The sequence below is a fragment of the Heterodontus francisci genome, chromosome 10, assembly GCF_036365525.1.
Source record: "Heterodontus francisci isolate sHetFra1 chromosome 10, sHetFra1.hap1, whole genome shotgun sequence".
Lineage (NCBI taxonomy): Eukaryota > Metazoa > Chordata > Chondrichthyes > Heterodontiformes > Heterodontidae > Heterodontus > Heterodontus francisci.
The window spans coordinates 87,403,186-87,417,770 of NC_090380.1; the positions used below are offsets into that span (position 1 = coordinate 87,403,186).

A 14,585-nucleotide genomic window follows, 5' to 3' on the forward strand; every position below is an offset into this window, starting at 1 on the left:
GTTAATGTTTCGGGTCAGTGACCCTTCTTCGGAACTCTTCGGGGTTCCAGCATTTCTTGTTTTTATTTTATATTAGCTGCATCTACCCTGTCCATCCCTTGAAGTATTTTGTAAGTTTCGATGAGATCACCTCTCATTCTTCGAAACTCTAGAGAAAACAGGCCCAGATTCCCCAATCTCTTTATAGGAAAGTCCCACCATTCCAGGCACAAGTCTGCTGAACCTTTGTTGCACTCCCTCTGTGGCAATAATATCCTTCCTCAGGTAAGGGGACCAAAACTGCACACAGTACTCAGAGTGCAGTCTAACCAAGTTTCTGTACATTTGAAGCAAGACTTCGCTACTCCTCTACTCAAATCCTTTTGTGATAAAGGCTAACATACCATTAGCCTTCCTGATTTCTTGCTGCACCTGCATGTCAGCTTTCAGTGAGTTATGGACAAGGGCACCCAGATCCCTTTGTGCATCTACACTTTCTAATCTCTTACCATTTAAGAAATAATTTGTACATCTGTTCCTCCTACCAAAATCGATAACCTCACATTTTTCCACATTATATTCCATCTGCCAGTTTCTTGCCCAGTCACTAAATCTGTCCAAATCCCCTTTGCATCTTCCTCACAACACATTCCCACCTAGTTTGTGTCACCCCCACAACAACCAACCTCCTGTGGGGGACTTCATCAAAAGCCTTCTGAAAATCCAAGTATACCACGTCCACCTTTATCAATTCTGTTAGTAGCATCCTCAAAAAAAACTCCGACAGGTTCGTCAAACATGATTTCCCATTCATAAATCCACGTTGACTATGCCCAATCAGGTCATTTTTATCCATTTGTGTCCATTTATCACATCCTTTAGAATAGATTCTAGCATTTTCCCAATGACTGTCAGGCTAACAGGTCTGTAATTCCCTGTTTTCTCTCTCCCTCCCTCCCTTAAATAGTGGGGTGGCATTTGTGACCTTCCAATCTGCAGGAACCGCTCCAGAATCTATAGAATTTTGGAAGATGATCAATGCATCCACTATCTCCATAGCTACCTCTGTCAACACTCTGGGATGTAGAATATCAGGTCCTGGGGACTTATCAACCTTCAGCCCCATTAATTTCTCCAATACAACCTTCTAACTAATACTAATTTCCTTCAATTGCTCATTCCCCTTCATCCCTTGGATCTCTAATTCTGGGAGATATTTTCTATCTTCCTCAGTGAAGACGGACACAAAATAATCATTTAGCTTCTCTGCCATTTCTCTGTTCCCCATTATAAATTCTTCTAACTCTGTCTGTAATGGATCCACATTTGTCTTAGCCAAACGTTTCCTTTTTGCATACCTATAGAAGCTTTTACAGTCCGGTCTTATATGTTTTGCTAGCTTACATTCATATTTTATTCTCCCTTTATCAGTTTTTGTCCTACTTTGCTGTATTCTAAAATCCTCCCAATCCTCAGGTTTACTACTATTTCTAACAACCTTATAGGCCTTTTCTTTTAATCTTATACAATCCTTAACTTCCGTTGTTATACGTGGTTGCCTTTACTTTTGGGGTTTTATGTGCCTTGAAGGAATGTATAGTTGCTGTAAACTATGTAATATTTCTTTTAAGACTGTCCATTCTTCTTTGGCCTCCTTGTCTCAAGAGACAATGGGTAAGCGCCTGGAGGTGGTCAGTGGTTTGTGAAGCAACACCTGGAGTGGCTATAAAGGCCAATTCTAGAGTGACAGACTCTTCCACAGGCGCTGCAGATAAAGTTGGTTGTCAGGGCTGCTACACAGTTGGCTCTCCCCTTGTGCTTCTGTCTTTTTTCCTGCCAACTGCTAAGTCTCTTCGACTCGCCACACTTTAGCCCCGCCTTTATGGCTGCCCGCCAGACTGTTCATTGCCTACGTATTATCATACCTTTTTATGTATTTTCCCAATCCGCCTCAGCAACTTTGCCCCTGAAACCTTCATAATTTCCTTCGTTCAAATTTAAAACCCTGGCTTCAGATTGAATTACCTCACTTTCAAACATAGAATTTTACATTATCATGTTATGGTCACTCATCCCTAGGACTATGCCATAATCACTTAGCTCTGAGCCACTCACTGGTACTTGAAATTTGGCCATTAAGTCCTCTTCTTTGGCAGCTGGAGGCATTTGAAGCATTATCATGGCCTTTTGCCCACTAAGGGGAACTAGAAATGTAACAAAATAAAAGCAAAATTTTGCAGATGCTGGAAATCTGAAGTAAAAACAGAAAGTGCTAGAAATACTGAGCAGGTCTGGCAGCATCTGTGGAGAGAGAAACAGAATTAACATTTCAGGTCGTGTCATAATTAGGTTAGTATCTTGATGGACAGCATTTTAAGTAGGTCAAGGAAGTGTAGGAAGTCTTATCCATTCCTATTTGATGTTACGACGGAGGTGGGAGGAGCGCACTGTCTTTTCTAGTTCCACTTCTCTACAGGTCACGACATATGTTTAAATGTCTACGCAGTTAGCGATATGGGCAATCATATACTCTTTTTTTAATGTCAGAATAAAATGCACCAACCAGGTGTCTTTAATAAACAACAAAATTATCAGTTTAGTATGAAACAAGACTTATCCAATAAAGATGCAAAGCATTAACACAATTTGAAATCTGAATGTGTATATATGTTCCCTTCGAGACTCAACACATAACGCACCCATGCACATGCGCGCACACGTTGATTAAAGAAAAAATAGAGAAATTGTCTCTGCAGAGATTCACTTTCCAAAAAGACAAAAAAAAAACCTTTGGCCAAATACTTGTTAATTCTTGAAGGAAAAAGGGAAGATATGGAAGGATATCAGTTGTCCATTTGGTCTGGCGTCTGGGTAAACTGAGGTGGATCATTGGGATCTTTTCAGAAGTCCGTTCTGGAGATGTCGAGAATTAGTCTGCTAGGCTTTCCAGGAGAAATGTGGCATCAGGGGTTTCAGTTATCTTTGTTTGCACTGGAGTGCTGACTTGGGTTGCATTAGAGTGCTACAGTGGAAGTTTGGTAACTGAGCATAATTGAGGGTTAATTTTATCTTCAATCGAATCTGTCTTTTATTTAGCAGAGTAACTTAACAGTTGCTGTTAGGGTTGGAGAAGGTGAGTTTTAGACCAGCTTTAAACAGGGTTCACTCAACCTCTGCTTGCAGCTGCACCTTGTTAATTAGAGAATTAGCTTAAACCAGTTTTCAGGGGGCTAGAGTCAGTCAGTATAAAAGTGAGCCATCTTACATAGAACATAGAACAGTACAGCACAGTACAGGCCCTTCGGCCCACGATGTTGTGCCGAACCTTTAACCTACTCTAAGATCAAACTAACTACCTACCCTTCATTCTACTATCATCAATGTACCTATGCAAGAGTTGCTTAAATGTCCCAAATGTATCTGCTTCTACTACCACCGCTGGCAGCGCATTCCACGCACCCACCACTCTCTGTGTAAAGAACCTACCTCTGACATCTCCCTGAAACCTTCCTCCAATCACCTTAAAATTATGCCCCCTGGTGATAGCCCTTTCCACCGTGGGAAAAAGTCTCTGGCTATCCATTCTATCTATGCCTCTCATCATCTTGTACCCCTCTATCAAGTCACCAGTGCTGACTTTGTTTGCACTAGAGTGCTGACTTGGGTTGCATTAGAGTGCTACAGTGGAAGTTTGGGAACTGAGGAAGTTCGGTAAGGAGGGAGCGAGGAGCTCCTTTCATTTCCTACCTGTCCTCAGAGTGAGGGGAGCTGAGAGCTTCCAAAGAGCACAGCTGACTGGGAGAAGACTTGGAGGGCGGAGTTTTGGACCGGTAAGTGTAAAAAACTTACCTGTGGTTAAAAAAAAACTGAAAGTGACGTCACAGGAAAGCTGTGACCTGATTGGCTGGTAGGGATTTTTTTTTTACTGAATTTGAAAATAAAACATTGATAAAAATGGATTAAAACCCTAATTAACTAATAAGTAGAGTAATTAAACCAGAGGGAGGAGATTACTGTAGTTAGCATTTAGTTAGTAGGAATCTAGCACTAGGGACCATATCGTTAATTATAACAATTTAGTAAGGATTTAATAAGTATTTTAAATTAATTTATTAATTAGTGCTAGAAATGTCATTTAGAGGGGTGAAGTGCTTCACCTGTGAGATGTGGGAGGTCCGTGACGCTTCCAGCATTCCAGACGACTACATCTGCAGGAAGTGTACCCAGTTGCAGCTCCTCACAGACCGCATGGATCGGTTGGAGCGGCAACTGGATGCACTTAGGAGCATGCAGGTGGCAGAAAGCGTCATAGACAGGAGTTTTAGAGAAGTGGTTACACCCAAGGTGCAGGCAGATAGATGGGTGACCGCTAGAAGGGGCAGGTAGTCAGTGCAGGAATCCCCTGTGGCTATCCCCCTCTCTAACAAGTATACCGTTTTGGATACTGTTGGGAGGGATGGCCCATCAGGGGAAAACAGCAGCAGCCAGAGCAGTGGCACCACGGCTGGCACTGTTGTTCAGCAGGGAGGGACAAAGCACAGAAGAGCAATAGTTATAGGGGACTCTATAATCAGGGGCACAGATAGGCGCTTCTGTGGATGTGAAAGAGACTCCAGGATGGTATGTTGCCTCCCCGGTGCCAGGGTCAAGGATGTCTCTGAACGGACAGGGGGCATTCTGAAATGGGAGGGTGAACAGCCAGAGGTTGTGGTACACATCGGTACCAACGACATAGGCAGGAAGAGTGATGAGGTCCTGCAGGGGGAGTTTAGGGAGTTAGGTAGAAAGTTATAAGACAGGACCTCTCGGGTTGTAATCTCGGGATTACTCCCTGTGCCATGTGCCAGTGAGGCTAGAAATAGGAAGATAGTGCAGCTAAACACGTGGCTGAACAGCTGGTGTAGAAGGGAGGGTTTCAGATATCTGGACCATTGGGATCTCTTCAGGGACAGATGGGACCTGTACAAGAAGGACGGGTTGCATCTAAACTGGAGAGGCACAAATATCCTGGCTGCGAGGTTTGCTAGCGTCAATCGGGATGATTTAAACTAGTGTGGCAGGGGGGTGGGAACCAGAGCAGTAGGACAGCAAGTGAAATAAATGAGGGGGAACTAGTAAATAAGGCCAGTAAGACTAAGAGGAAGAGCAGGCAGAGAGATGATGCGGAGCACAGCGGGACTGGTAGTCTGAAGTGCATTGTTTCAATGCGAGAAGTATAACAAGTAAGGCAGATGAACTTAGAGCTTGGATTAGTACTTGGAACTATGATGTTGTTGCTATTACAGAGACTTGGTTGAGGGAAGGGCAGGCTTGGCAGCTAAATGTTCCAGGATTTAGAAGCTTCAGGCAGGATAGAGGGGGATGTAAAAGGGGTGGGGGAGTTGCATTACTTGTTAAGGAGAATATCACAGCTGTACTGCAGGAGGACACCTCAGGGGTGGCGCAGCGAGGCAATATGGGTGGAGCTCAGGAATAGGAAGGGTGCAGTCACGATGTTGGGGGTTTTCTACAGGCCTCCCAACAGCCAGCGGGAGGTAGAGGAGCAGATATGTAGACAGATTTTGGAAAGATGTAAAGGTGACAGGGTTGTAGTGGTGGGTGATTTTAACTTCCCCAATATTGACTGGGACTCACTTAGTGGTAGGTCTTGGATGGGGCAGAATTTGTAAGGAGCATCTAGGAGGGCTTCTTGAAACAATATGTAGATAGTCCAACTCGGGATGGGGCCGTACTGGACCTGGTATTGGGGAATGAGCCCGGCCAGGTGGTCAAAGTAGGGGAACATTTCGGGAACAGTGACCATAATTCCATAAGTTTTAAGGTACTTGTGGATAAGGATAAGAGTAGTCCTCGGGTGAAGGTGCTAAATTGGGGGAAGGCTAATTATAATAATATTAGGCATGAACTGAAGAATTTAGATTGGGGGCGGCTGTTTGAGGGTAATTCAACATCTGACATGTGGGAGTCTTTCAAACGTCAGTTGATTCGAATCCAGGACCAGCATGTTCCTGTGAGGAAGAAGGATAACAAAAACAAGAAATGCTGGATTCACTCAGCAGGTCTGGCAGCATCTGTGGAAAGAGAAGCAGAGTTAACGTTTCGGGTCAGTGACCCTTCTTCGGACCTGACAAATATTAGAAAAGTCACAGATTATAAACAAGTGAGGTGGGGGTGGGGCAAGAGATAACAAAGGAGAAGGTGCAGATTGGACCAGGCCACATAGCTGACCAAAAGGTCACGGAGCAAAGGCAAACAATATGTTAATGGTGTTTTGAAAGACAAAGCATTAGTACAGATTAGGTGTGAATATACTGAATATAGAACATCAGCAAGTGCAAACCTGAAGAAAAACAACCTGAAAAAAACAGTGGGTAAGCAAACTGAACAAACTAAGATGAAATGAAATAAATGCAAAAAATGTAAAAAGGAATGCAAAAAAAAAGGAAGAAAAAATAACTAAAAATGACTAAAAATGAAAGTAAAGTGGGGGGCTGTCATGCTCTGAAATTATTGAACTCGATGTTCAGTCCGGCAGGCTGTAGTGTGCCTAATCGGTAGATGAGATGCTGTTCCTCGAGCTTGCGTTGATGTTCACCGGAACACTGCAGCAATCCCAGGACAGAGATGTGAGCATGAGAGCAGGGGGGAGTGTTGAAATGGCAAGCAACCGGAAGCTCAGGGTCCTGCTTGCGGACTGAGCGGAGATGTTCCGCAAAGCGGTCACCCAGTCTGCGCTTGGTCTCCCCAATGTAGAGGAGACCACACTGTGAGCAGCGAATACAGTATACTACATTGAAAGAAGTACAAGTAAATCGCTGCTTCACCTGAAAGAGCGATTTACTTGTACTTCTTTCAATGTAGTATACTGTATTCGCTGCTCACAGTGTGGTCTCCTCTACATTGGGGAGACCAAGCGCAGACTGGGTGACCGCTTTGCGGAACATCTCCGCTCAGTCCGCAAGCAGGACCCTGAGCTTCCGGTTGCTTGCCATTTCAACACTCCCCCCTGCTCTCATGCTCACATCTCTGTCCTGGGATTGCTGCAGTGTTCCGGTGAACATCAACGCAAGCTCGAGGAACAGCATCTCATCTACCGATTAGGCACACTACAGCCTGCCGGACTGAACATCGAGTTCAATAATTTCAGAGCATGACAGCCCCCCACTTTACTTTCATTTTTAGTCATTTTTAGTTATTTTTTCTTCCTTTTTTTTGCATTCCTTTTTACATTTTTTGCATTTATTTCATTTCATCTTAGTTTGTTCAGTTTGCTTACCCACTGTTTTTTTCAGGTTGTTTTTCTTCAGGTTTGCACTTGCTGATGTTCTATATTCAGTATATTCACACCTAATCTGTACTAATGCTTTGTCTTTCAAAACACCATTAACATATTGTTTGCCTTTGCTCCGTGACCTTTTGGTCAGCTATGTGGCCTGGTCCAATCTGCACCTTCTCCTTTGTTATCTCTTGCCCCACCCCCACCTCACTTGTTTATAATCTGTGACTTTTCTAATATTTGTCAGGTCCGAAGAAGGGTCACTGACCCGAAACGTTAACTCTGCTTCTCTTTCCACAGATGCTGCCAGACCTGCTGAGTGAATCCAGCATTTCTTGTTTTTGTTTCAGATTTCCAGCATCCGCAGTATTTTGCTTTTATTTTAGGAAGAAGGATAAGTTTGGCAAGTTTCGGGAACCTTGGATAATGCGGGATTTTGTGAGCCTCGTCAAAAAGAAAAAGGAAGCGCTCGTAAGGGCTGGAAGGCTAGGAACAGACTAATTCCTTGAATATAAAGACAGTAGGAAGGAACTTGAGCAAGGAGCCAGGAGGGCTAAAAGGGGTTATGAAAAGTCATTGGCAAACTGGATTAAGGAAAATCCCAAGGCTTTTTCTACGTATATCAAGAGCAAGAGGGTAACTGGGGAAAGGGTTGGCCCACTCGAGGACAGAGAAGGGAATCTGTGTGTGGAGCCAGAGGAAATGGACGAGGTGCTAAATGAGTACTTTGCATCAGTAACCAAGGAGAAGGACTTGGTGGATGATGAGCCTAGGGAAGGGAGTGCAGATAGTCTCAGTCATCTCATTATCAAAAAGGAGGAGGTGTTGGGTGTCTTGCAAAGCATTAAGGTAGATAAGTCCCCAGGGCCTGATGGGATCTACCCCAGAATACTGAGGGAGGCAAGGGAAGAAATTACTGGGGCCTTGACAGAAATCTTTGCATCCTCATTGGCTACAGGTGAGGTCCCAGAGGACTGGAGAATAGCCAATGTTGTTCCTTTGTTTAAGAAGGGTGGTAAGGATAATCCAGGAAATTATAGGCCGGTGAGCCTTACGTCAAGTGGTAGGGAAATTATTAGAGAGGATTCTTCGGGACAGGATTTACTCCCATTTGGAAGCAAACGGACTTATTAGCGAGAGGCAGCATGGTTTTGTGAAGGGGAGGTCGTGTCTTACTAATTTGATTGAGTTTTTTGAGGAAGTGACAAAGATGATTGATGAAGGAAGGGCAGTGGATGTTATCTATATGGACTTCAGTAAAGCCTTTGACAAGGTCCCTCACGGCAGACTGGTACAAAAGGTGAAGTCACACGGGATCAGAGGTGAGCTGGCAAGATGGATACAGAACTGGCTCAGTCATAGAAGACAGAAGGTAGCAGTGGAAGGGTGCTTTTCTGAATGGAGGGATGTGACTAGTGGTGTTCCACAGGGATCTGTGCTGGGACCTTTGCTCTCTGTAGTATATATAAATGATTTGGAGGAAAATGTAGCTGGTCTGGATTAGTAAGTTTGCGGACGACACGATTGGTGGAGTTGTGGATAGTGATGAGGATTCTCAGAGGATACAGCAGGATATAGATCGGTTGGAGACTTGGGCGGAGAAATGGCAGATGGAGTTTAATCCGGGCAAATGTGAGGTAAAGCATTTTGGAAGGTCTAATGCAGGTGGGAAGTATACAGTAAATGGCAGAACCCTTAGGAGTATTGACAGGCAGAGAGATCTGGGCGTACAGGTCCACAGGTCACTGAAAGTGGCAACGCAGGTGGATAAGGTAGTCAAGAAGGCATACGGCATGCTTGCCTTCATCGGTCGGGGCATAGAGTATAAAAAAAGTCATGTTGCAGCTGTACAGAACCTTAGTTAGGCCACACTTAGAATATTGCGTGCTATTCTGGTCGCCACACTACCAGAAGGACGTGGAGGCTTTGGAGAGGGTACAGAAGAGGTTTACCAGGATGTTGCCTGGTCTGGAGGGCATTAGCTATGAGGAGAGGTTGGATAAACTCGGATTGTTTTCACTGGAACGACGGAGGTGGAGGTTTACAAAGTTATGAGCGGCATGGACAGAGTGGATAGTCAGAAGCTTTTTCCCAGGGTGGAAGAGTCAGTTTCTAGGGGACATAGGTTTAAGGTGAGAGGGGCAAAGTTTAGAGGGGATGTGCGAGGCAAGTTCTTTACACAGAGGGTGCTTGGAACTTGCTGCCTGGGGAAGTGGTGGAAGCAGGTACGATAGTGATGTTTAAGAGGCATCTTGACAAATACATGAATAGGATGGGAATAGAGGGATACGGTCCCCGGAAGTGCAGAAGGTTTTAGTTTAGGCAGGCATCAAGATCGGCACAGGCTTGGAGGGCCGAATGGCCTGTTCCTGTGTTGTACTGTTCTTTGTTCTTATCGGATATGCAGGGTTTCTCAGTGACAGAAGGAAAGAGGTGAACGGGGTGCTTCTCTCTTGGCAAGCTGACCTCCAACTGTCTTCAAAATAGTCCACATCCCAACTGAACCAAAACAATATCCCCAAAGCAAAACCAACTCTTGACCACCATAAATCTTGACATGTCGCTTCTCCGTAAACAACTCTCCTGAGTCACCTAAGCTTCTGTTTGCTTAGCTTAAGGAATGTGACATCCAGTCAAGGTTTGTTTCCAGTGATCCTTGTAAAAAAAAAAAATCTATGGAATGTTTTCAGCTTCCCAAATGAACCAATGTCCATAATCTTTTAACGCAAGTTCTCAAAACATTTTAAGAATGGAGCACCTTCATTATGTTGTACACTGCAGTTATCTGAAGCACAGTTTACTCCCTTGATTCAAAATTGCTTAATTCAAATCTTTTTAGCACCAAATTTAGTGTTTGAAATGTTTATATTATTTAATTCAATTCTAGTATCACCATTGGTACACTGAAGAGCAATGCACTGAACAGCTGCAAATAATAGGTCTGCTTTGAAGTTCAACTGACATTGCATTCTGCGGTGACTTTGGCCTTGGGCAAATTCCTGAGTTTTCAGCATTGAAGTGGAGGCAGTCAAGAGAGTTAGTGGCGAGGTAGAGCTATGTGTCATCGGTGTATGTGCGAAGGCTCACCCCATGTTTGTGATCATGCTGCCTTAGGGTAGTATTTAGAAAAGGAAGATTTGGGGGGTGGGTGGGTGCCAGGATAAATCCTTGGGGACTCTCCAGGTGACAATGAAGGGTGGTAGGAGGAGCCATTGGTGGAGATCCATTGGATATGAATGGATAGCTAAGAGGGGAACCAAATGAGGGCAGTCCCATCACGATGGCCAGCAGAGGAAAGATGATGGTGTGATCATTTTGCCTAAGGTTGCAGAGAAGACAAAGTGGTATAATGTACCATGGACATTAGGATCCCTTGTAGAGTTGGGAACTTCCCATTTGCAAATGATGTTTTAATGATCATTGGGGTGGAGTTGTTTTCCAGTAATTCTGAGCAATATTGTGTGTTGGAGCATTGGGAGTAGTTGTAGTGTTTGAATTATGGTTCAAATTATTAAAGGAGTCGTGTTCAAATTCATATTAAGGAAGTCATTTCACAACACAGTTTGCTCTTACATTGGCTAGTGGCCTCATTTCCTTTTTGCAAAATTGTATTCTTTCTCTTTCCACAGAAACCCATCACAAATTTTGAATTACCATTGCAGCTGGATAAATGGTTCCTTCGAGAGGAGGTAAAGAAAAAACGGGAGGAAATACAAGATTTGATTCTGCAGTTACACAGTCAGCAGAGAACTGATAGCTAATGAATCTGTGTACACAGCACAGATAGTGTACTAGGTCATTTCAAAGCTGCTGATCATCAAGTATCCAAACATCTTGGAAATATGAAGATTTTAAATTCGACTGTAAATTTTTGAACTAGTTGACCAATAATGTGTAGCACATTCAGTTTAAAATAGTTCTGTTTATAGTGGTGTACAGTTTAATAAATTATAATGTTTTGTGACTTTTTTGCTTCTTACATTTGTTTTTGTCATCAAAATGATTGGTATTATCAGCTCCCCTGCTATAGAAAGCCACAGTAAAAATCTCGATTTTGGTTTAAACTTGATGTGCTTCGGCAATAGTTAAAATGCTTGTCCATCAATTGGAGCAAGGAGAAGAGGAACTGACTATATTCTACAATAGCACACTGCTTTCAAGTAAAGACAATAGCAATGATGGGCAATGTGTAGTTTGTGTCCAAGCCATCCTGGTTGTAAACAAAAGCATGATGTTGGCTGGGAGGCACTGAGGCGAAAGATGTGGTGAGAGAACATAGCAGTTGGAAGAATATTTTAAAATTTTGTAGCCTTTATTTTAAATCAAATATTTGTTTCAATTTTCCTTTCTAGCTTTGTTGAACTATTTTTGTTCACACCCTATCATTATTCTGTTTCATTGTTTGCACAAACTGTTGTAGCAATGCAAGTAAGTGTAGATTGAAGCTGATGAATATTGGTGAGGAAATTCATGCATTTTTTTTTCTGTTTACCAGATGGTCAGAAGTTTATTGTGCAACTTAGCAGTGATCCTCATACTCTTTCTGATTCCTGCATTGTAAAATTTTGGCTTGGAGATTGGCCGGGGGAGGGGGAAATTGAGCTCCATGCACACATGTTCAAGACGGGTAATGCCGTCAGTGTGGTGTCTTTGTTATTTAATCATCGCCCTCTACCTCAATATTGGGAAAGTAATGACATTTTAAAGTACAAGTTTTCAGTTTTAGATCTCAGATGACTTTTTTTCCCTCTGATTTGGATCTCTTTCCCACTGACATGGATCTTTTTTCCCCACAAGGAGTACTTGAGACAGACCAAGTTAACAGGTAAACATTTCAATCATGTTGCAGACTGAGTAATGGCTGCTCCATTGGTTTGGCAGATAGGTGCTTGAGTCAGAATTGGGGGAGGCATTGCAGAAAGAACCTTTTGTACTGTTGAGTTTATCTTTTTTTAAAAAGATGTGGAGAGGGTGATCTAAGGAAACCGTGCATTGTGTCATACGTGCTGCTGTCATTGGTTGCAAAAAGAAGAATGCCCTAATACAGATAGAGTATTCCATCACTACTATGTAAAAATCAAGTTATGGAATCTAATTGTAATGAATTTTATTTGGACTAGAACAAGTGTTAGACATGTACATAGCATATCAATATGCTGAAACTCACTGGTAGCATGCAGTTTATCTTGCAACTTACCCACTCGGTGTGTTTTTCATCCTGGTGTAACATTTTTTGGTGGGGGTGGGAGGGAAAGCAGGTCGCAGAAGTTAAGTATTGTTCCAGAAAGGAGGAGGAGCAAACCTGATAAATTCCCTGAGCCATGTTTACCAAAACCTAATGGCTGGTTCACGATCGACATTAAGAGGGGGCTTAGAGCAGGTTGTCTGCCTGAATTACGAAGTGAGGAATAATAGATGTTACAAGCAGACTTAAAGAAAGAAAGAAAATCAAATGAAAGGACAAAAGCAGAAATGTATTGATCAATGTCATATTTTAGTTTTAAGATCTCTATTTTCAAGTAGATTTCAAGTTTGCGATAAGGAATGAAGAGGGGGAGAATATTGGAAGTAAAGGAGACTGTGGGGTGGAGAGAAAGAATAAATAAATAAATTATATGAAATCTTTATTCGAGCTTTGCCTCAATGTGGAGTTTATATCCATCTTGTATAAGTCCAAAAGATTTTATCTTGCTACGTAACAAACGAAATGTGTGAACGTAGAAATAAAATGGCAGAATTAAATTTGGAATGTTAGAATGATAGAAATCATATTCTATAATGCAATTATTAGTTTCTTAGTGCACAGGAAACTGACACAGCTTTCAAGTGAAAATGGAGCAAATAAGTGTGATAGCACAATGATATTGCAATCTATTAGTTAATTTCCATGATTATTAAGATGTGTGTGTTTTAGTTGAGCACTAAAGAAAAATTGTGAAGGCTGTTACATGGCTAAATACTGATATTTATTTGGAATAATTATTCAAACAAGTACAGAACACACATTGCTCAAAATACCTGTCTTGCTTTCTGAATTTATAATACAGGGACACCACTGTGCTTTTAAACTTCTAATTGGATCCCAGGGTTCAAAACAATAATTTGTTGGTGTTTTCTCAGGCTGAATTGGTATATCAACAATAAGCTGTGGATGAACCAAGGTCAAAAATAGTGAATATGGCATGACTCTGTTATTCCCTTCCTTTCTCTTCTGTAGCAGGTTCAAATGTGCTAGAGTTGTTACGTTTTGTTTTCTCATTGTTTTTAATATGGCACTGTACATAGTTCAGATTAATCACAGCTTTTTGTTCAAACTAGCTTTTCTGTGGGATTTTACACAGGCCCTCTGAGGTGGAGCATAGTTGCTGTGAGCAAAATTTGGGGAATAATACTGAAAGCTATTCTATCCTCTTCTACCGTCTTCTACTGAAGTCGGCCTGAGAGGATAACCGCGCCTCACAGTAAAGTTCTCCATGAAACAAAGAACAAAAGAACAAAGAAAATTACAGCACAGGAACAGGCCCTTCGGCCCTCCAAGCCTACGCCGATCCAGATCCTCTATCTAAACCTGTCGCCTATTTTCTAAGGGTCTGTATCTCTTTACTTTCTGCCCATTCATGTATCTGTCTAGATACATCTTAAAAGACGCTATCGTGCCCGCGTCTACCACCTCCGCTGGCAACGCGTTCCAAGCACCCACCACCCTCTGCGTAAAGAACTTTCCACGCATATCCCCCCTAAACTTTTCCCCTTTCACTTTGAACTCGTGTCCCCATGTAATTGAATCCCCCACTCTGGGGAAAAAGCTTCTTGCTATCCACCCTGTCTATACCTCTCATGATTTTGTACACCTCAATCAGGTCCCCCCTCAACCTCCGTCTTTCTAATGAAAATAATCCTAATCTACTCAACCTCTCTTCATAGCTAGCGCCCTCCATACCAGGCAACATCCTGGTGAACCTCCTCTGCACCCTCTCCAAAGCATCCACATCCTTTTGGTAATGTGGCGACCAGAACTGCACGCAGTATTCCAAATGTGGCCGAACCAAAGTCCTATACAACTGTAACATGACCTGCCAACTCTTGTATTCAATACCCCGTCCGATGAAGGAAAGCATGCCGTATGCCTTCTTGACCACTCTATTGACCTGCGTTGCCACCTTCAGGGAACAATGGACCTGAACACCCAAATCTCTCTGTACATCAATTTTCCCCAGGACTTTTCCATTTACTGTATAGTTCACTCTTGAATTGGATCTTCCAAAATGCATCACCTCGCATTTGCCCTGATTGAACTCCATCTGCCATTTCTCTGCCCAACTCTCCAGTC

The 14,585-nt window shown here is 42.7% G+C and overlaps 1 protein-coding gene across 9 annotated transcripts in view; it reads left to right on the forward strand.

The window, feature by feature from the left end:
- LOC137374606 (sentrin-specific protease 7-like) overlaps positions 1-11,219 on the forward strand; it is a 147,132-nt gene extending 135,913 nt beyond the window's left edge. For all 9 annotated transcript variants that reach the window (XM_068040950.1, XM_068040951.1, XM_068040949.1 and 6 more), the window contains one exon: positions 10,885-11,219. In XM_068040950.1, the coding sequence (XP_067897051.1) occupies positions 10,885-11,016 (132 nt within the window). In that variant the 3' untranslated portion in view covers positions 11,017-11,219. The remainder of the gene's footprint in view (positions 1-10,884) is intronic.
- The last annotated feature ends 3,366 nt before the right edge of the window (positions 11,220-14,585 follow it).